Consider the following 22,036-nt stretch of genomic DNA (forward strand, 5'->3'; position numbering starts at 1 on the left):
TGGAATTAACCCATATTTAGATGTATTGTGTCGGGGCACAAAAAATACTTTTCCTCCCACCTTCTAATTTCTTCTGGCTGGGCTAATGCTCAAGTAGCCTGCGACAGATTAACAGGAGAAAATGTCCAAAACGTATTACTGATGTACATGCGGGGGTGCCATAAGAATATGAGACCCAAAGCTGCACTGGACAGTTGAGTTTATTTGTCATTCTGGACAAAGGAGAGGGAGGCAGGGGTCTGGGATTTTGAAGGCAATTTATGGGTTGATGTAAAAGAGCAAACATGTGGTAAATAAATTCTTGCTGGGCCACCCAGGCACAATGGGATCCAGAGTGGAGTCTAGCAAACAGGCTCTGCTAGATTTTTCCTGTCGGCTACATTATATTATTGTTACCAGAGAATCGACCCTCCCCGCCACCCCCCTGTCGTTCGTGGGAGCGAGGTTCTTGTGATGGCTTCAGAAAAGGAATTTTCTGAGATTCACACGGGAGATGAGATGTGGGAAAAGGCTTTATTTGTTTGCAGTTATGTTTCTCGGCTTCCAAAGTCCCATGCCCTTTAAGCCAGTGCAGCTGGGGTTCCCATAAAGCCAAAAGCACGGCCCTTGTCCAGAGAGTCCACTCCGTGGTGCAGCCACGCATGGTTCACCTTCACGCTAATTAAAGCCCATTAGTCCATTAGTGGAGTGTCTCATGTGGGCGCAGGAGAGCACATTTCTCGGCAACACCAGTCAGGAGCCCAGGGCGTGAGAGAGAACGAGTGCTCCTTTGTTTCAAAGTTTAAATATTTAGGTTTCACGTCCTTGCAGTGGCAGTGCCTGTCCTGGCCGCCGTCACTTTCAGGTGTGATTGACTGGCACTCAGACCGTGCTGGCATGTTTCTATCTGGTCTTCCCTTTCCTCCTTTAAACACGAAGGCCGTGCTTCCTTCCTTTAAACAATTTTTTTTTTTTCCTATCTGTATTCCATTAGGCAAGTCAGGGGGCAGTCAAAGGTTCTTTGGGAATCTTGTTCCCTAATAACCAGCTTAAAATCAGTATGCCATAAGGCACATTTTTGGGTGGGAAAACTTTGGTTCCCCTCAATTGGAAGCCAGTATTCTGAAATGCCTGCTTTAAGTAAGTAACTTAGAATAATGTTCTCTAAACTCGAAGAACAATGGAAATGGATAAGCAAAAAAAAAAAAAAAAAAAAAAATTGGGCTTGCTTGCCCTGCGTTGTTGTTTTTTTAGCATATTGTCTTCAGATGCTAGTCTCAATCCCTTTTAAAATGTAAGGTGTTATGTTAACAAGCAAAACTGCTCTTTGGCACAATGAGTCACTGGTGTGTAATGATTACATTGTTTCACTAATATTTGAAGTTGTTAATTTTATTGTTAAAAAAAAATCAAGTGTATTTAGGATAGAGTTTTAAATGCATGCATGTGTGAATTTCAGGGGACGATGAAAGATGTTATGGTCTGGTTAACTCAACAAGAGAAAAAACTACAGAAGATGCTAAAGGACTCAGAAAATGAGACCTACTGTAAAAAGTATGAAGTAAGTATGACTTCTTTTTTTAAAAAATTGATTAACTCATTTCATTTTCATCAGGAGGTAGGACTATGACTAATGCCAAGTATGGCTTTAAAAGGTAATTGATTTGCAATTTACACTGATGGAAGAGTGGGATGTTTTCAGAAAAAGCCTTTCAGAATTAATTACTTAAATATTAAGTTAACAACTTTTAAGACTGAATTCTAAGACTTGCACATTTTAATGTGCATATTAATCACCTGAGGGATCTTGTTAAAATGCAGATTCAAATTTAGTAGATCTTGGGCCCGGCCTGAGATTTGCATTTCCAAGGAGTTCCCAGGTCCAGCTGCTGCTGCTGCTGTTGGTGGTTCTAAGAGCACTTTGAGTAGCAGGGTTTTAGAGCAAGCATGTCAAACTCGCTGCCTGAGGGCGGAATGCGGCCCACAACGAATATTTTTGCGGCCCAGCCAATATAATGCTATGTAAGAAATGTTTTAATAAAAATTTCGTAACTTAATTTTTACAATATCCTGTTATACATAATCTATATATATATAAAAGGCTAAGTGTCTGTCCGTCCGACTGGTAGCTATAACATGCACTGACCACCAGGGGGCAGATGCTCAACGCAGGAGCTGCCCTGATGTGCACTGGCCATTTAAAAATAAATGGCACCGCGAACCTGGTACCGACAAACCAACACTCGGCTTCCTCCAAGTGGGACACAGGCCCCGCCACCACCCTGGAGCAGTACCCCACCAAATCGCAGCCAACGCTGTTAAGACCCTAAGGCGCAAAATGAGGCCCCCAGCCAGCCCAGCCCAGAAACGGTGGCTATGGCTATGGCTTTGGCCACCGGGTAATGATGTCACGTAGCCACGCCCGGCTTCCTCTTCCTAGCGACTAGCCTCCTTGGAGTTTCTTCAGTCCAGGAACCCGACTTGCTTTATAACCAGATGCAAACATTTTCCAGTTTAACCAAATGTTTGTGAAGTGTTTTCCTGTGTCTCATCTCATTTGATTCTCACAGAAGTCCTGGAGTAGGTAGATAGGAGACTCGGTAGAATCCTATTTTCTTTTCATTAGCAAGACGCGAATACCATTATTAAAATATTTCTTCTAATTAATTTCCTTTCAATGTGACACTAGTTATTAATAATGAACTACAATGTTCGCTAATGACTGATTACTATAATAGTGTTGCATTCATTTCCCTTACGTGCCTTACGCGCAGGCGCACCATTCCTCTCCACTAATACTAGCAGCAAATATTTTAGCAGCTGATTGCCATGTCATTAGTCTTGAACTGACTTGTTAGGTGTGCACAACAGGAAATATTTCGCTTTCAGAGAACAAGAAAAATAGGTTTATTTGCGTTACGCTTATTAATTTGTGCAGTTATTCAGTGTCTGGTAAGTTAATGTTCAAGAAAAATATTAATTTTTATTAAAATGTTATATTATTTTATGTTAATGATTACTCATTTATTTCAGCCCTTTGTATTCAGCATGTCTATCAAAATAAATCTACATTTTTATGAAAATTGAAGCTTTTGTTGTTTTGCGGCCTACATAAACTTTGTTTATTTGGCCTGTGTTAGCCTTTGAGTTTGACATGCTTGTTTTAGAGCAGAGATGGGCAAACTGTGGTCTGTGGACCCCACCGCCTGTTTCTGTAAATACAGTGTTATTGGAATATCGCCATGCCCCATTAAAGGATTGTCTGTGGCTGCTGTCACACTGCAACCCCAGAGTAGAATAGTAGCTACTGAGACCATTAGTCCATAAAGCCCAAGATATTTACTGTCTTGCCTCTACAGTAGAAGTTTTATGATTCCTGGTCTAGAGTAGACCATAATTTTCAGAGTGAGTATTGAATGAAAGAAAAATCAGGAAATTGGGAATGGGACCATCCCAGAATTGCTAACTGGAGCCAAAGTCAAGGGTCCGCAGTCCTGTTTCTTAGAATCCACTGTCCATGTAACTCTGTCCTCCCTGATTCTCCATCCTGAATGAGGTGGAGATGCTCTCATGTCCCTACACAGCCCTTGGCACCTCTGGGCCTCCATTTCCCTCTCTGTTAGTGAGGAAGTTGGATGAATCCAGCCTTTCCCACAGTAACATTCAGTGGATTGTGTGGCTTGCCCACCACACCATCCTTTGTGGTTTGGAGCCATCGGGGAAGGAAGGGATCAGATATTCTCACTTTCCTTCCATCTCAACTTGTGCTTCTTGCCTCTGGCCTGCTACGTTTTTCATTGACAAGATGCTCAGCGCCCATTGAAGTGCCTTGCTCTCACATATGTTTTTGATTTAGTAATGTGCCACCAATTCAGGTTTTTTAACTAGAAGGCTTTATGAAGTTAATAATTATCAGAAAGAATTAAAATATTTATCCTTCAGTTTGCTCGTAAAATTGAATTAAAAATGCTACCAATAATGATGGATAATGTGTTAAATTAAATTCTATGGAATTGATGACTCTTGCACACCAGCATTTCACACAAATACGAACCAAGAAAAGTTTTATTTATTAACATTTTGAGATCAGAGACAAAGTATTTTCTAAGGTCTGTATAAAATGTCTTGAGAAGAATTGGCTCAAGCTTAGTTAATCATAGACTCCTCAAAAACCATTTAAAGATATGTTTTTATTGATTTTAGAGAGAGAGAGAAAGGGAGAGGTAGAGAGAGAGGAAAACATTGATGAGAGAGAAACGTCATTTGGCTGCTTCTTGCATGCCCCCTACTGGAAACAGCCTGCAACCTAGGCATGTGTCCTGACCAGGAGTGGAACCAGTGACCTCTTGGTGCATGGGATGATGCTCACCCAACTGAGCTACACCAACCAGGGCTCAAAAACCACTTATACATGGTGACTGCTGTCATATAATTCTCACTTTCTCTCGTTGTTATTTTGTTGTGAACACATATTTGGGAAGGACAAACAAACTCACATTTTCCATGTGCCAGCCTGACTTCTCCTCTAGAACTGAGGGTCCTTGCTTCTCCGTTCTAGTACAAATCCAACAGCACTGATGTGAGACCAGTCTGTGACCTAGGTCACTAGGACGGCACCTGCCTTCTCTGGGGGTACTGAAGAAAGAAACTGGATCAGCGAGAGGATTCTGAATGGAGGGAATTTTACCTTATCTAAGTAAAAACTTAAATATAACCTATAGCTATGGCCCTTTCAATTACAGTTGACATTTTGTAAACGGACTTAAACATTTCAGTGTTTAAAATATTCTTCTAATTGTAGAGTCTGCTGTCCTTTTTGGAGTCCTTCAGTGAAGGAAAAAAACCCGTTTTGGACATCCTGTCGATGAAAGGGAATCTGGATGAGCTGAATGAAGATCAGTTACAGTTGAGAAAAGCCTGGGATGGCCTCAACTACCAGGTTGCTATCCTATATAATAAAAGGCTAATATGCAAATTGTCCCCTTGACCAGGAGTTCGACCAGGAGTTCAACTGGGAGTTTGACCAGAGGGTGGGGCCCGCCTGCCAACCGCCCACGGCCCCTCCCCCCAGCCTGTCCCAACCCCATTAGGCCCCCCAACTCCGATCAGGGGCGGGTCCAGCTGGCCAATTGCTCATGACCCCTCCCCCGGGCCAGCCTGGCCTGATGGGCCCAGATTGGGGCAGGCCAGCCAGACGCCACTGGTGCACGAATTCGTGCAACTGGGCCTCTAGTGTTATGTTAATTAGAAGAACATTTTCATTGGGCAACTTTGTTGGAAGAGAACTTTAGATTTCCATGAGGAATTCTATTAAATACAGGATAGATGCTTCAGCAGAAAGTTGGGAGAATGCTCTTAATATTTTCTCCATGGTCTCATTTGGGTAGTGGGTGATATTTAAATAGGAATTTATAGTATTTTACTTAGAAAAAAATTGCATGCTTATCAAGTTCTTACGTTTGCCATCAATTCTTGGCTTGCCTCAGTAGATTAGCCATATTCTGATTCACTTGCAGCTTCCTCTCTACGATGGACCAGTGTCATGTGTCACTATCAATAGAAGCTCAAAGGGGGTTGGGACAAACCCAGAGAGAATGTGTAAGGATGAATGTGTGTATGTGTGGCTGAATATTTCTGTGTGATTTCAGTCTGTATTATGGCCCAGGATATGGCGTATATTGGTGCACATATTATTTGCACTAGAAATGAACATGTATTTTGTAAGTTATTGGATATAGTGTTCGATAAATATAAATTAAGGTGATTGATAGTGTTTAAATTATCTGGTCTTGACTGATATTTTGTCCAGTTCTATCAGTTGAATCCTTCCTTTAATTCTGTTAAATTTTGCTTCATATATTTTACACTTTGTCATCAGGTGTGTACATTTATGATTGTTACATCTTCCTGATGAATTGACATTTTTACCATTGAGATATTCCTTTTTATCTCTGGCAGTTTTGTTTTTCTTGATGTCTACGTAATCTAATATCAGTACAATCATTCCAGTCTTCTCTTGCTGATTGTTTCATTGACTTTCAGCCTATTTGAGTCTTTATATTTAAACGAGAGGCCTGGTACATGAATTCGTGCATGGGTGGGGTCCAGCGGGCCCACCCCAATGGGGGCTGATCGGGGCTGGGCTGGCAGTGGGGAGGGGCTGTGGGAGGTTGGCTGGCCAGCCCCACCCCTGATCAGGATGGGGACGGCGATTGGGGGCCAGGCCGGCCAGGGGGAGGGGTCACAGGAAGTTGGGTGAGTGATCAGGGCCCCCATTGGGCCAGTTGGCCACTGCAGTGTCATTTTAGTCATTTGGCTGTTCCAGTCACTTGGCTTTTATGTATATAGATTGCATCTCATATAGGCAATATATAGCTGGATCTTGCTTTCTATTCACTCTGACAATCTCTGCCTTTTAATGGAAATGTTTAGTCATGTAATTATTGATATGGTTCAATGTAGGTAACCATTTTTTTCTTTTTGTGTGTGTTTATTTCCTCTCTTTTTTGTATTTCTATTCTTTTTCTTCCTGTCTCATTTTAGATTGTTAATATTTTTAGAATTCCATTTTAATTTGTTTATTGGCTTTTTGGCTCTATATCTTTCTATTATATTTTTAGTGGTATTACAATATACATTCTAAAATTTTACAGTCTATTTAAATAACTTCTAAGTTATTGTATAACTTAAAACATAGCAACTTGCAATTAAATTGATTAATTTATCTCTCATATTTTATACTATAGTTGCTTTGTATATAAATATGTATACATGATACAGACATGCGTTTTAAAGTTCCCAAGACCATGTTATATATTTTTGCTCAAAACAGTCATATGTTAAAGAAAGTAAGAGGTAAAATTAGTCTTTTATATTTATCTAGATATTTACAATTTACAGTGTTCTTCATTTCTTCCTAGAGATTTGAGTTCCATCTGAACTTATTTTCCTTCAGTCTGAAAAACTTCCTTTAACTTATAATGCAGGCCTGTGGGTGGCATGTTCTTACTTTCCTTTGATGTCTAAATATCTTTATGTGGCCTTCATTCTCTTTTTCTTTTCTTTTTTTGATATCTTTATTACGGTATAATTTACGTACCATAGAACTCACTCAGTTTAAATGGATAATTAAATGATTTTTAGTGAATCTACAGAGTTGTAACACAGATAGCATGACCTGCAAGTCAAAAATGCTCTTGGGCCCTGGAAAAGTTTACGGATCCCTGCTCAAGGCTCTTGGCCATCAGCAGTGGCAGCCTGTTTTAGAGTACATTGTTCACACCATTTATGAAGAGTGTCAGATAGTATCCCAGTGGCTTAAAAAAGCCGCCCTGTCAGAGCACCTACGTTCGGAGAGGTAGCGCAGCTCCAGAAATCTTCCCACCAGTGGCTGTGCTCGTTGATCCCTAGCTGTGACGGTGAGCCCTGTGAAGGGCAGGGGCTCTCTGTTCCAAATCCTCGGCAAACCAGACATACTGTCTGTACAGTTCAGGCTGTCCCAGGCCACAGAGACCTGGCCTGATTTTCTGAATATGATTTGGAAAAATTGCCCAAAATAATGAGAAAAAACCATAGAAGGAACTATTTTGCAAGGTTGGATGCTGCGAATTAATAGTACGAGGAAGATCCATCCCTTTGGTAGAATGAAGCTCATTTTCTTGGTGTGGGAAAATGAGGCGTATTAATTTTAATGTCATCAGGTGTATCAAAGAAAATACCGTGTAGATAGTTTCTGGTTCAGTTGTTTGAGAACACATATCTCAAAGCTTCCTAGTAACTGGTTTCATTTTAAGCCCGCTATGAGGAATAGCAACGTTATGTTATTTTGACCTGACAAGATCTTATAGAAATTTCCAGCCAAATGCAAAATTCCCAACAGGGAGACAGAAAGGGCGGAGCCATGTTATCTATGTTAAGTGAGAAAGGAGTGGGTTGAAAGGTAAACATCTTTCCTCTCCTGACTACTTCCTGGAGGGCAGCCCTGAGTCAGAAAGCACACATGGGGTTTCATTCCAAAACATGCAGCTCTCTTTTCATTGTGAAAAGAATAACAGCTGACTTAGAGGTATTACTTGTAGCCTCTCTTTAACTCAGTCATATATCAGTTTTCTACTTTATTTTTTTGGCAAATGCACAAAAAATTCAGATATAATAAAAATACATCTAATTTGCTTTATATTAAAAACTTGTCATAATGGAACTTTTTTCATTGTTTTTCTAACTGGAGGCTTAGTGATATACCATTAGTGATTTAAGATTATAGACTTGTCTTTTGCCATACGCCCTTTGAGAAAATAAACTTGCAAGACAATTAAAGCAAAACAAAGTACTGCCTGGTATTACTTATATGTGGAATCTAAACACAATGTCAAACTCAGAAACAGATGAGAAAAGTGATTGCCGGGGACGGGGAGGTGGGGAAATAGGGAGAGGTTGGAAAAAAGTACAAACTTTCAGCTAAAAGGTGAATAAGGTCTGAGGGTCTAACGTAAAACATGGTGATTATAGTGGATAACACTGTGCTATATCATTGAAATTTGCTAAGAGAGTAGAATTTAAGTGGTCACACACACAAAAAAAGATAAATATGTGAAGCGATGGGTGTGTTAATTATGTAGAGGGTGGGAAACATTTCACAATATATATCAAATTACCACAGTGTACACTTTCAATATCTTACAATTTTATTTGTCAATTATACCTCAGTAATGATGAAAAATGCAGAACAAAATGCAAAAACGGTAATATTTAATACTATTTTATGAATAGTTCCATTTGACTGCCTTAAAGGAGCCTAGCTTTGTCCTAATTTTTTACATCTTTATTCTTGGGTAGTTGATTAAGTGTTTTTTGTTTTTTTATATTTGCCTTGCATATAGTAGGTACCCAGTAAATGTTTTTGAAGGAATGATGAATCAAATAACCCATGTAAAATTCAAACATTGCTTATTCTTTTCTCTCTGTAAAAACAATTTAACTGTACGAATAGTGGCATTTCATTTAGTAGAAATATAATGGAAAGAGAAAAGACAGAATGAAAACATACTTTCACTAGAGGAAATCATTTGAGTGAAACAAATTTTGATTTGTGCTTGATCTTCATAGGGGTGTCTTTGAAATGAGAATTCCAAAAACACCATAAAAGAACCATATGAATTCAGATTAAAAAATCACATTCTCAATAGGTTCATCAAGAAAGGTAGTGGCCAGTTAGAAAGGATATATGCACCCTATGTTCATAGCAGCACAATTCACCATAGCTAAAATTTGGAAACAGCCTAAGTGCCCATCTGTAGATGAGGGGATTAAAAAACTGTGGTACATCTGCACAATGGAATACTACACTGTGGTAAAAAAGGAGTTCTTACCATTTGCAACAGCATGGATGGAACTGGAGAGCATTATGCTAAGTAAAATAAGCCAGTCAGAGAAAGATAAATATCACATTATCTCACTCATTTATGGAATATAATGAACAACACAAACTGATGAACAAAAACAGATCCAGAGACAGAGAAGCATCAATCAGACCGTCAAACCTCAGAGGGAAGGTAGGAGAGGGTGGGAGTAAGGGGGAGAGATCAACCAAAGGACTTGTATGCATGCATATAGGCCTAAACAATGGACACAGACAACAGGGGAGTGAGGGCATGACTGGGGGGGGATGGCGGGGGCTAATGGGGGGGATGAGGACACATATGTAATAACTTAATCGATAAAAAAAGAGAAAAAAAGAAAGGTGGTGGCTTCGGAGCTGAATATTTATTGTACTTAAGAATTCTGGTCATTGGTGTTGAGTTTGTGTTCTTCCCAGGTTTGCCCTGGCACGTCTGCCTGGCTGTATTATATTGCTGACCACGTTTTCCTGCAACTGTGTATTTATCTGCTTCTCCCGCTATGAGGTCCAGGCAAGAACTGTAACTTTTATTCATCTGGTTGACCCTCAGATGTAGAAGATTGTATTAAACTTACTGCCTCTTCATGGCAGTTGGGTCTGCGCCAGGCCCAGCTCTTGTTTTTATTCACTTGTTTAATTGTGTGTTACTTCCTTTTACACCAATCCCCTCCTTTCTCCTTAGGTCAGCACTGTGAGGTCCTTAGTGTGTATCTTTTTATTTTATGTTTTCGCAAAATGCGTGTTGTGTTTTTGTGTCCATCTGTTTTTAAGTTGTGTAAGTTGATGTTATGTATTAGTCTGTTTCTTACTTTCATTTTTGAGTATATTTACCCTGTGCCCTGTGCGTTATCTAAGTTGTGTCTAGCCAGTACTCTGTGGTGTGTGATCACATGTCCCCTGTCCACTTCAGAAGTCTTCTGTATCTTTTTCCCCAATGCTTACACAATAGATTATTCCTGTTTGTTCAGTGAAAGAATGAATGAATGATTGAGTGAATGTGTGAATGAGTGAGGATGTGAGTTTCCATGGTACTTAGTAGGAGGAAGGGGCAGCAAGAAACAGCGAGAGCTGGGAGTGCAGTCAGTGTTTGGGGAAATCTGTAGTTGGCAGCTGTGTGACTTGTGTGCACGTAGGGACTGGTGGGAAGGCCGAGGAAGAAGGTCGCCTGCATCGTGGGGGGTTTCAATGAAGGACAGATATTCAGGAGATGTATGGAGATATTTGATGTGAATATACAATTAGGGCACATGAGGAAAATGTAATCTATAAATCTGTTTGCGAGGTGTAGTTGTAATGTCAGAGAACACAGGGCATACTACATTTGAATCTACCCATGCTTGAGAGGTGCTTTAAGTATTTCTAATTTCCCTCTAACAACTGATTATGGATTTATCAAAACATTTGCTTTTATTCTTGTGCCCTCTTCTCCTGCAGCTGTTAAATTATCTCCTTGATCAGCAGTGATCTTTAGAACTAAGAAGTTTATCCATTGATAAAGATTTCCTTAACTAATGGGTCAGAGAAACTTTAAAGAATTAAACATAATATGTGTGAAGAGATGAACTAGAAGAATGTCTGCTGAAGAACATGTTCCCCCCCCCTCTTTTTTTTTTTTCTCTTCAGATTAACGTGTGGAAAACAAAGCTGAATGATGACTTGCCTTCTCCCCTCCACCAAATCGAAGCTTGGCTCCGGGAGGTAGAGGGGCTTACAGATGCTGACTTGCCCACGTCCCATGATTACTATGAAGCCATAGCGCTAATGGAAGAGAAAATGGCTTTATTCAAGGTTGGAAAAGAAAAAAAGAAACATTGAAAAATCTATACTTTGTTAAGACTGCTCTTGAGAGAGACTTTGTCCTGGCAAGAAGGGAAGGAAATAGAGTGGATATTTTAGGGTAGTTTAGAATTAGTCCCTCAAGGAGATACGGGGCCTGAAAGGTTCCTTCATGTTCTTCATGAACGTTGTGCTAGTTTAAGGTGGAGACAATAACATAGAACCAGTGAGTTCTAAACCTTCTGCAAGTCCGACAGAAAAGGAGGGGAAACTGGTTTAAAATGTGGGAGGTTGGGTTCTCACTAAGAAGTCATGAAGACTTTGGTAGATGAAATTCATAGCATTGCAGTAAGGGATGGAAAATACACCCGAAAACAAAAGATTTTAATAATGCTTTTACCAAAGAAACAACAGTCTGCTTCTCTGTAAAACTGATCTAGTTTAAGACATTTTCTGAAAATATTTATTCAGAAAATCTTAGTATAAAAAAAAGAAAACACATAATTAAAAAAAAAAAGATAAAATGCATGCAGAGAGCAAATGAGATGAACGAGCCCTCAATTACAATGTTTGACAATAAACCTAGTTCCTATCATGCTAAATGTCTTTGCAGAATCTGATGGATAAATGTGACTGTCACTCAAAAACTCTCCTGGCATTTGAAAATAGAGACGAAAAACAGTTGCCGTTGGTACCAGCTTACAAATTGGAGGAAATGAAAAGACGGTTTGTAACACCTCACAGCTGCTGAAACCATCCTTGTTTGAGCACTAAATTGTGCAATAGGGACCAGAAAAGATGTTTAGATAATTTCTGACAAGTATTCTTTAAATCTTGATAACAGTACCTTGCTGTTTGATGTAATAGTAACACACTATCAGGCTAACATACATTCTCTTTCTATTGGATGGTAGGATGTGGTGGTAGAAAAGTTCTGGGCTTGCAGTCAGAAACTGAGCTCTGTATCTTGGTTTTGGCCAAGTTCCTCTGTCTTTCTGAGCATGCGTGCTCATTTGTAAATATAGGTTAATGTTGGTCACCGTGTTCCTGCCTCACAAGGCTACGGAGTGAAATAAGAGGAGGTCCATCGGATACTACAAATATAAAGATTATTTAATTGATGGTGGTCCCTATCACCTTCTCTTTTCTCATTATTATTTATTTTTAATTAATTAATTTTAAAATTGCTTTCAGAGAGGAAGAGAGAGAGAGAGAGAGAGAGAGAGAGAGAGAGAGAGAGAGAGAGAAACATCAATGATGAGAGAGAATCATTGATTGACTGCCTCCTGCACGCCCCACACTGGGATCGAGCCCACAACCTGGGCATGTGCCCTGACCGGGAATTGAAATCGAACCGGGACCTCCTGGTTCATAGGTCCATGCCCAGCCACTGAGCCATGGGCCGGGCTCTTTTCTCATTATTCATAAGCAACCTCTTAGGTTCCAAGAGGTTGCTTATAAATTAAGACATTCTAAGACTTAGAATGATAATAAGAAGGTATTTACCTTACTAATGAAAGCTGTTTTTAATATGTCAATGTTGAAGTTATAGTAGTTGCATTAAGTTATGCAGAAGTTTGCAAATTTAGTAAAATATTCTGGATATTGACGTTTTATTATAGAATTTCTCAACAGGGTTATAATTTCTTGAGAAAATGTTCCGTTACATGTTTTCACCTTAGAAATAATTACTATATATCTAGCCACAATGTTTGTTTTCCTTTGTTTAAAAAAGATTTGAGGATACATCTGAGTACCATGTGTTTAAAAGAAAAAAGATAGAGCCCCAATGTTTTTAAAATGCCACATATCTGACATTTGGCCCATAATACTAAGTTAAATTCTAAAACCGGCACTATTTTTCAGAATCAACAATATTTCGGGGAAAAAATTCATTCCACTTCTAGAATTTCATTACTATAAGTGCTCAGTCCTTGGTTTGCTAGATGAAGTGAAGTCAAAATTGAAGGCTTGGAACATCAAGTATGGGAGCAGAGACTCGGTGGAATTGCTGCTGGAAGACTGGCATGTAAGCCGTTTATCTCATGTCTTAGAAACTGTTCTCCGTATCTGGGTGCTGGGTTGGCATTTTTCTTTGGCACAATTTCCCTTTATCTTTTCAGGTTTCCAGATGGGTTTTTTGGTAACTTCCATTAGCTTAAATGTTGCCTGGAGAAAAGAATTACAGGTAGTTCAATAACAGACATCAGGAAAGAGTAAGAAAGAAAAACAGTATTATTTACTACAACAGGGGAGATTGAGTTAACCTGTTAACATAATAGAGAAAGTTTCAATGTTATTTCCATTAAAAATTTCTATTTTCACTTAACTGGACATCTTTTTCCCCACCCAGATAAATGGTTTTGTCCATAAATTAATTTTTTTCTTAGAACATTTTAATCTTAGCTTGTCAGGTTTGTTTTTTGTTGTTTTTTTTAGTTCTTTCTTTTTTATTTTTCTCAATTTCTCAATTTAGCCTTTCAGTTTTAAGGGTGGGAAAAACAGCACATTTTGCATTGAGGCTTTTTGTAGGGAGAGGGCTTAGCTCTTGAAATTTATAGGAAAAAATATAGCAAGCGACTTAAATATAAGTGTGGTCATTAGTAAATTACAACTAAAGCATCCTAGGAATGTCATTTCTACAGTTAGTCCTTGTCATCATACTTGCTGTTTCCCTCTTTTTAGAATGAGGAGCAAAAAGAATAATCCAAGATTGTAAATTTTAATTACAAAAACTGAAAAACATGAAGAGAGATATATTTACAAATATGATTTAAACACTGTACATTCTCAAATAGAAAGTAGCGTTCTAAATTAGACTAGACTTTGAATATTTTATTTCTTTGATTATTTTCCCATTTAAGTAATCATACAATCAATATATGATAAGTATACAAAAATATCAATTATTAATTAATTGCATTTTTCCATAGCATACTTTGCTTGTATAGGACACATAATAATTTAGTTAATTGTAATTTTCAAATGTTTCTGCATGATGGATTGTATCTTTTTATAACATACTGTAAATTTATCTAATAAAATTATTCAATATTAAAAAAAATACATGAAATAAGAGAAACTGATACAGATTATGCAGTATTAGTAAATATGTCAGATAGAAGGTTTTGAGATTGCTGTAAATACTTCACATGCCTTTTCCCATCAGAAGAAACCATTGTGGAACCATATTACCACATTAAGATAAACTTTTTAGGTTTCATACCCTCATAATGTTCATACCCATACTACGGTTCCTAGACCTTAACTTTCTCTCTTCATGAACTGCTCTTCTTCTTTTTCTACCCAAATATGTAGTTTAAAGCCTTAAAGAAATTTTGGTGCCTAAGTGTTTCATGAATGTTTATATGTTTATGTCTGGATTTCTTTGCACATTTAAAAAAGTGTAAACTGTCAATATGTTTTTTTCCATCTTCATTCTCCTAGAAATTTATTGAAGAAAAAGACTTCCTAGCTCAACTTGAATCTTCTTTTCAGAAATGTGAAGAAATTCATAAGAATTTGGGTAAAGTTATACAGTTACTTTTTGATGGAATAGTCACTTAAAAATAGCATTTCTATCTCTTTAACTTTCTTTATACCTTAACTAGAGGCCCGGTGCACGGATTCGTGCATTGGTGGGGTCCCTCGGCCTGGCCTATGGGGATCAGGTGAAACTGGCTCTCCAACATCCCCTGAGGGGTCCCGGATTGCGAGAGGGTGGTTCTTGGATGACACACCCCAGAATCGGGCTCCTCCTCCTCTGGTCCCGGATGCGTCACCCAAGAACCGCAGCTGCCAAGTCACCGCAGCTCAGCAGCTCCTGCGTTGAGCGTCTGCCCCCTGGTGATCAGTGCATGTCATAGCTACTGGTCAGCCAGTCAAACTGTTGGCCAATCGGCCGGTCGCTTAGGCTTTTATATATGTAGATGTTTTATTTTTTTATTAATTGAGTTTTAGATAGAGAGGAAGGGAGAGAGAGAAACACCTATGTGAGAGAGAAACATTGATCAGTTGCCTCTTGTGCATGTCCCTGACCTAGGAACCCATAATCTGAGTATGTGTCCTGACTGGGAATCGAACCTGAAACCTTTTGGTGTAAGGGATGACACTCCAACGGAGTCACCTGGCCAGGGCTACCTTAATGTTTTACATGCATGTTTTCTTTGGAAAATTCTTGCATTTACTTTTAATATTGTCAGAGTACATATTTATTTTGCCACTGTAAATATGCAAATATTTTTCTTCACAGTGTTTTCTTAATAAAAAACTGTTCTCTAAAATAACTTTTTGTTTTGTTAACATTATAGGTGGAGAATATCAGAATGTTAGTGAACAATATACGATGATGGAACATAATATTTCTATGTGCCGAAAAAGCATAGATAATGTGAGGTCCACTCTGCAGAAGGTTCTGGCATGCTGGACTACGTACACGGAGAAGCTCCGCTTCCTAAAGGCTTGTTTTGAGGAGACAAAGAAGGAACAAATTACAGAGGTATTTGCAGTCTGACGGCATCTGCTCAATTGTACTTCGTTGTTTTGTTTGGAGACCCTCCTTTTCAGTCCAAAAACTAGATGCCAGGGAAGAATAAGCACAACTGTTGGAAAATTCTCCAAGGTTCGGAAAGAGTTCAGTTTCTTCCTAATGAAACTGCCAAAGACGTTTTCTCCTCATTATAGGTTTTACACACACACACACACACACACACACACACACACACACACACAGCTTTATTGATGTATAGGTTACATACACAGTATAGCTTTTGGAAGATTGATTACTACTATTTTTTCTTTTTAAAGAAAATAAAAGACTTAGAGTAGTGGATCACATATAGACATATTTAAAATAAATTGATGCTTTAAAAAGTTTAATTTTTCACTTGAAACAAAATAGTGTGCAAATAGAACACATGAAAAATAAGAACATACCGGTACTATTCAAATACATATGTAGTACAGGGTTTGGCAAATAGAAGGCACAAATAAATATTTGTTTAATGACTGAAAATTTAATTTTTCAATTCAATACTTTTTATTTCCTTTTTACTAAATGTATTGGGGTGTCACTGGTTCTCCAAATTAAACAGGTTTCAGGTGCACAAGTCCACAACACATCGTCTGTACACTGTACTGTGTGTTCACCACCCCAAGTCAAGTCTATGTTCATCACCATTTATTCCCCCCATACTCTCCTCCACTTCCCCCTAGCAAACACCACACTGTTGTCCATGTCCATGAGTTTTTTTTTCCGTTTTCTGTTTTGCTCAATTCCTTTAGCCCTTCCATTCAATTCTTTTGAGCTCTAAAACCTTTCTGAGTTTCTAGAGGAGGGAAATCAAAATACCTTAGACTTCTGTGGAGAGGTGTGGAAGAAATTTTAGTGTAATTAATTATTGTTTCATTTGCTATTGATGTAATAATTAGTTTTATGATTCTTCTCTGAAGTAGTATTTGTTTTCCTCTGTTGCAAATGGATATAGCTAGCCTCTCAGACTAAACATTTTTAGGTAGAAACTAAAATTACTCAACAGAAAAGAGGCTGTTTACATGAAGGAAAATTTGTGTGTGTGAGCACAAAGAGAGTATTTGAGGGGGTTAATGAGGCATTACTTCTCCCTGCCACCTATAATGAGATTAGAAAAGCATATCTTTGCCTTTCAACAGTTGTTTTTTTAAAGTTCTTTTATTAAAATTCCCATAACTCTGAGAAAAATAACACTTTAACCTTTTGCACTCAGATGTCGAGTGTGACTCTACACGGTTAGCATCGGTAGCAGGAATCTAGAAAAAAGCAAACGAGTGCAAAGGGTTAAGTCTTGCAGTTCCCAAACTCTGTGCTAAGGTGCCCTGAGCTGCCAAAGAGAACTCTTTAAATTAAAAGGAAATTTTTAAATTTAAAGGTAATTTAAATTTTGAGGGAGATACAACAAAACTTGTCTGTTACACTGTGCAAGTTACTACTAAGTTTTTTGGACCTGACTACTTAAAAATGAGAGCTTTTAGATGTTTTTTTCTGAGTCCATGAAAATACTACTGAGACATTACAGTGCCACACCTGAAAAAGTTTGAGAACCTTTGCTCTGAGCTCATCAGCCACTTAGAAAGGTGGACGATCAGATGCTTCCTAAGAGTCCAGGACCAGGAGTGGTGTCATCCAGCTGCTGCCTGCCGGTTAGCGCTCAGGGATGAGGAGCTAGATCAGGACGGACGGGAGCATCCGCTAAAGGGAGGGTCAGAATCTCTGCAGAATCCTCACGTTTGCTTGCAGTCAACCTGGGAAAAGATCTGTTTACAGATCATAGAAAGACTAATATTCTGCCGTTAAAATATCATGTTGCTTATGTTTATGTAGGTTCCTTCTGAGACACTATCCCAGTGGAATCTTGAACACACCACTTTAAACGAAGTGGGAAATTTCTTAATTCAAGTCAGCAATGATGAATTTGGATCATCGATTTCTAAAGAACTGAGAAGGCTGAATAAAAGATGGAGAAAGTTTGTTACAAAAACTCAGCTCGTAAGTTTTTGGGCTTTTTTTGGTAACAGCTTCATTGAGATAAAAGTCACATACCATACAACCCATTCCTGTGTATAATCGTGGTTTTTAGTATAGTCAGAGCTGTGCAGCCATCAGCATAATCAGAACAATTTCATCACCTCATAAAGAAACTCTGTACCTATTAGCAGTCACTCTCCACTTCCTCCCACCCTCAGCCTTAGGCAAGCGAGATATCACGTTATGTCTGCATAGATTAGCCTATTTTGGATATTTCACATTAAGTGGGATCATATAATATATAGTCTTTTGTTTCTTTTCTTTTTTAGTGTAATGTTTTCAAGGTTCATCCATGTTGTAGCATATATTAGTTCTTTATTCCTTTTTATTGACCAATAATAATAGTCTATGTGGTATGGCGAGACCACATTTTATTTATTCATCGATTGGTTGATTTGGCTTCTTTCCACCCTTTTGACTATTATGAATAATGTTGCTGTGAACATTCATGTACGAGTTTTTGTGTGAACATATCCAACTCTCTAGTAAATTTCTTTTACCATTAAAGAATAATGTTAAGTTTTTTGCCTACTAGATTTCAAACTTCTGAGAACATACACTGAGCTTTATTTATCTTTGTATTTGGTAAAGCGCTTAATAAAAGCAAGCCTTACATAATTTTTGAGTTTAAATTATTAAATTATTCTTTTTCTTATTCTTAACAATTTGAGACTGAGGTGTTTTATAGGAAATGCTCCTATTTTAAAATATATTGAATATATTATGTCCATTTATTATTGGTAATAATATACCTTAGCATAAAAATATGAGCATTAAGTTTTATGACATTAATTTCTTATAGGAAATGAAACTGCCACTTATAAAAAAGCAGGAACAGCCCGTTCATGATAATTCTGAAAATATGCAGCCATCTAAAGAAGAAAAACCAATGGTTGACTCTTCAACAGATACTCCATTAGAACTTCCTGAAAATCACGATCAGAGTATAAAGGTGAAGTAGTCATACTTTATAGCAGTGGTTCTCAACCTTTCTAATGCCGCGACCCTTTAATACAGTTCCTCATGTTGTGGTGACCCCCAACCATAAAATTATTTTCGTTGCTACTTCATAACTGTACTTTTGCTACTGTTAATGACTCGTAATGTAAATATCTGTGTTTTCCGATGGTCTTAGGCGACCCTGCTAGCGGTTGGAGCCTAAGACCATCGGAAAATACAGTTATTTACAATACGATTCCTTAACAGTAGCAAAATTACAGTTATGAAGTAGCAACGAAAATAATTTTATGGTTAGGGGTCACCACAACATGAGGAACTGTATTAAAGGGTTGCGGCATTAGAAAGGTTGAGAACCACTGCTTTATAACATTTGTATACAGAAATAATTTAACTGCACTGTTTTTCTTTGGAAAAACCCATATTGTTGAAACAGTGGTATGATTATTCGATAACATTTAAAATGTAATCACGTTCCAGTAAAATGCTTAAGTGGTTCCTTTCATGAAGTATTCTTCAGAGTCAGTGCTGTGTGTCTCACTCAGGAGGAGGAGCTTCCCAGACACGCCAGAGCAGTCAGACTGCTCAGTGTGGACAGGGAGCTGGTATTTTCTCCCTTTACTTCTGACTGGTGCTTAGACATTGTCCAGCTCTAAGCTAGCCTCCAGCCTGTGTTTGCTTCCTTTCCGTAAAATGGGGAGAACTGTAGTCTTTGTTTGTTGCTTTGTTGGGTAATTAAGAGGATGCTTATAGATAAGGATATCTTATCTATAAAGGAACAAAAAACAAAAATCATACTCAGGTATCATACCTGTGGTTTTGGAAATGTGCCTTCTTCAGAATGACTTACACAGTTTTACTTAAGAATGTAATATTGAACTGGCTTTAGCCAATGGCCATGATGGACTGCTTCTAAGACTAATCAGATAAAATCTTGAAAGATCTGAATTTGTGCAAGATGCTTTTATCCACTGAGCCAAACCGGTTTTGGCTTGTGCAAGATGCTTTTAGAATAGAAGAATATAAAATAGTATATTCTTCTAATACATTTAAAATATGATCTGGTAAAAAGAACAACTTTAAGAATGAATATGTCATGTAAAGCTAGTAACATCAACCCATAGGATATTGAGAGATTATTCATGGAAAAAGCTTAATTTTGTTGAAATTTGATTCTGTCTCTTCTTGAGGATGTTTTGAAACTACTGTTACTAACAACTGTATTTAATTAAATTGTATACAACGTTTAGAAATTGTTTTATAGAATCAGTACCCTAATTTTCTAAGATTTTTATCTTCTTATATGTAAAACGGAGACCATAGTAATTAGCTGATAGGAATTATTTTATCATTAGGAAAATATATGTGGCCCTGGCCGGGTAGCTCAGTTGCTCAGAGCATCATTCTGATATGCAAAGGTTGTGGGTTCAATCTCCGGTCAGGGCACTTACAATAATAAACCAATGGATGCATAAATAAGTGAAACAACAAATTGAAGTTTCTCTCTCTCCCTTCTTTCTCTCTCTCTCTCTCTCTCTCTCTCTCTCTCTCTCTCTCTCTCTCTCTCTCTCTCCCCCCCCTCTCTCTCTCTTCCTCTCTTTCTCTCTCAAACCAGTAAGTAAAAAATTAAAAAAGAAAATATATGTGAGTAAACCTTTAAATATTTAAAGTGATATGTACTATCATAAAATGTTATTATTGTCCAAAACTAAGTCTTAAGTCATTAATATATGCTGAATTAGCACCCTTTGGGGGGAAAAAAGAGATAACTTTTTAAAATTGAAAATTATTTTATGATGTAAACATTGTCATTTTTTAAATGATAATTTTGAATGTTGTAGGCTGGGGAAGAACATGAAAAAGAAAATGAAGAATTCACAGGGCAACTAAAAGTGGCTGAAGAGGTCGAAAAACTCATTGGAGAAGTAGAAACCTGGGAGGCAGAAACCAAATCTGTTTTGGATCTTCTGAGACATAAAGATGATGTAGATACTTCAATGGAAGAATCTTTGCAGGTATGAGGGTAAAAGCATTAAAAGGACAGCTTTCATGGTTGTTGACTGAAGTATTAAGATAACAAGTTTGAGAGTAAAGAGTAATATGACTGTTTGAATTTTCTTAGTTGGGAGTTTTTTAAGTAGCATGGATTCTCATTCCTGAATCATTTGCTGTGATTTTGCTTGAAGACAGAGGATAGACTGGAAGACCATTAATAATACATTTTGTGAGTCTAAGTTCTTGAATTAATTTTCCCAGCTACATGATGGAGATTAAAACATTTTCTTGTATGAGAGGGCGATGAAGAAGATAAGTGAGTTCAGTCTCACATAGCTCAGTGCAGCGTGAATATAAGATATTATGACAGTCTGTGCTTTGGAAGCTCATTCACCGAGTAAGCCACTTACCCTTCTTGACACAGGGAGGGTGACGGATGTTGTTAAAACTCCGTTCTGTCTTCATTCTCAGGCAGTCGACTCATTGAAAAGCAATGAGGCAAGATTGCGTTTTAATATCACTCAGTTCTCCTGGGAATGAAGTTACAATTGTGGTTTTTACTGAGTTCCAAGCTCAGCTATAAAAATCTATGGAGCATGTCATAAATTGCAACAAGATGGAAAGTTCCCGGAATAAAGGAATACTTATGTGATTCTTTCAAATCTACATTTCTGAAATGGTGTATATATAGCATTTTGTGTTTCCGTTGTGTATAAGAATGATACTTTTTATTGCTTGGAAAATATTATTTAAAGTTACCTGTGCCTTCTGCCAGTGCTTTCTACTTTTATTTACATATTTATTTATTTGCTGCATCTGGGATTTATTTAAGTAAAAGAAATGAGTGAGAAATGAGAAATTCAATATTTAAAAATATTTCAAAAAAATAACAGTGAATATACAAACATGCTAGAATATTAATTCTGTAAGAAGGAATTAAGTATATCTTTATTGGATCAAGATATATTGTAAAGTAGTTTTGATATCTATAATAATAAAAGCCTAAGTGACCATCGCAACCAAATGGACGACTGAACAGGCTGCGTGGGGCGACCAGGCTGGCAGGGGGCAGTAAGGGGCGACCAGGTCGGCGGGGGGGGGGCATTTAGGGTGACCAGGCCGGCGGGGGGGACAGTTGGGGGTGACCAGGCCAGCAGGGGGGGGCAGTTAGGGGCAATCAGGCAGGCAGGCAGGTGAGCAGTTAGGAGCCAGTGGTCCCGGATTGTGAGAGGGATGTCCAACTGCCGGTTTAGGCCTGATCCTGCAGTCGGACATCCCCTGAGGGGTCCTGGATTGGAGAGGGTGCAGGCTGGGCTGAGGGGATCCCTCCCCATGCACGAATTACGTGCACCAGGCCTCTAGTGTTGTAT

At 38.2% G+C, this 22,036-nt stretch overlaps 1 protein-coding gene across 4 annotated transcripts in view; it reads left to right on the forward strand.

The window, feature by feature from the left end:
* Nucleotides 1–22,036, forward strand: part of SYNE2 (spectrin repeat containing nuclear envelope protein 2) — a 306,555-nt gene that overhangs the window by 86,692 nt on the left and 197,827 nt on the right. For all 4 annotated transcript variants that reach the window (XM_079769558.1, XM_079769560.1, XM_079769561.1 and 1 more), the window contains 10 exons: nt 1,439–1,540; nt 4,781–4,918; nt 11,000–11,164; nt 11,766–11,878; nt 13,019–13,181; nt 14,600–14,678; nt 15,463–15,650; nt 17,511–17,675; nt 18,517–18,666; nt 20,513–20,686. In XM_079769558.1, the coding sequence (XP_079625684.1) occupies nt 1,439–1,540; nt 4,781–4,918; nt 11,000–11,164; nt 11,766–11,878; nt 13,019–13,181; nt 14,600–14,678; nt 15,463–15,650; nt 17,511–17,675; nt 18,517–18,666; nt 20,513–20,686 (1,437 nt within the window). The remainder of the gene's footprint in view (nt 1–1,438; nt 1,541–4,780; nt 4,919–10,999; nt 11,165–11,765; nt 11,879–13,018; nt 13,182–14,599; nt 14,679–15,462; nt 15,651–17,510; nt 17,676–18,516; nt 18,667–20,512; nt 20,687–22,036) is intronic.

This window comes from Cnephaeus nilssonii (assembly GCF_951640355.1).
Source record: "Cnephaeus nilssonii genome assembly, chromosome: 4".
NCBI classification, from domain to species: Eukaryota; Metazoa; Chordata; class Mammalia; order Chiroptera; family Vespertilionidae; genus Cnephaeus; species Cnephaeus nilssonii.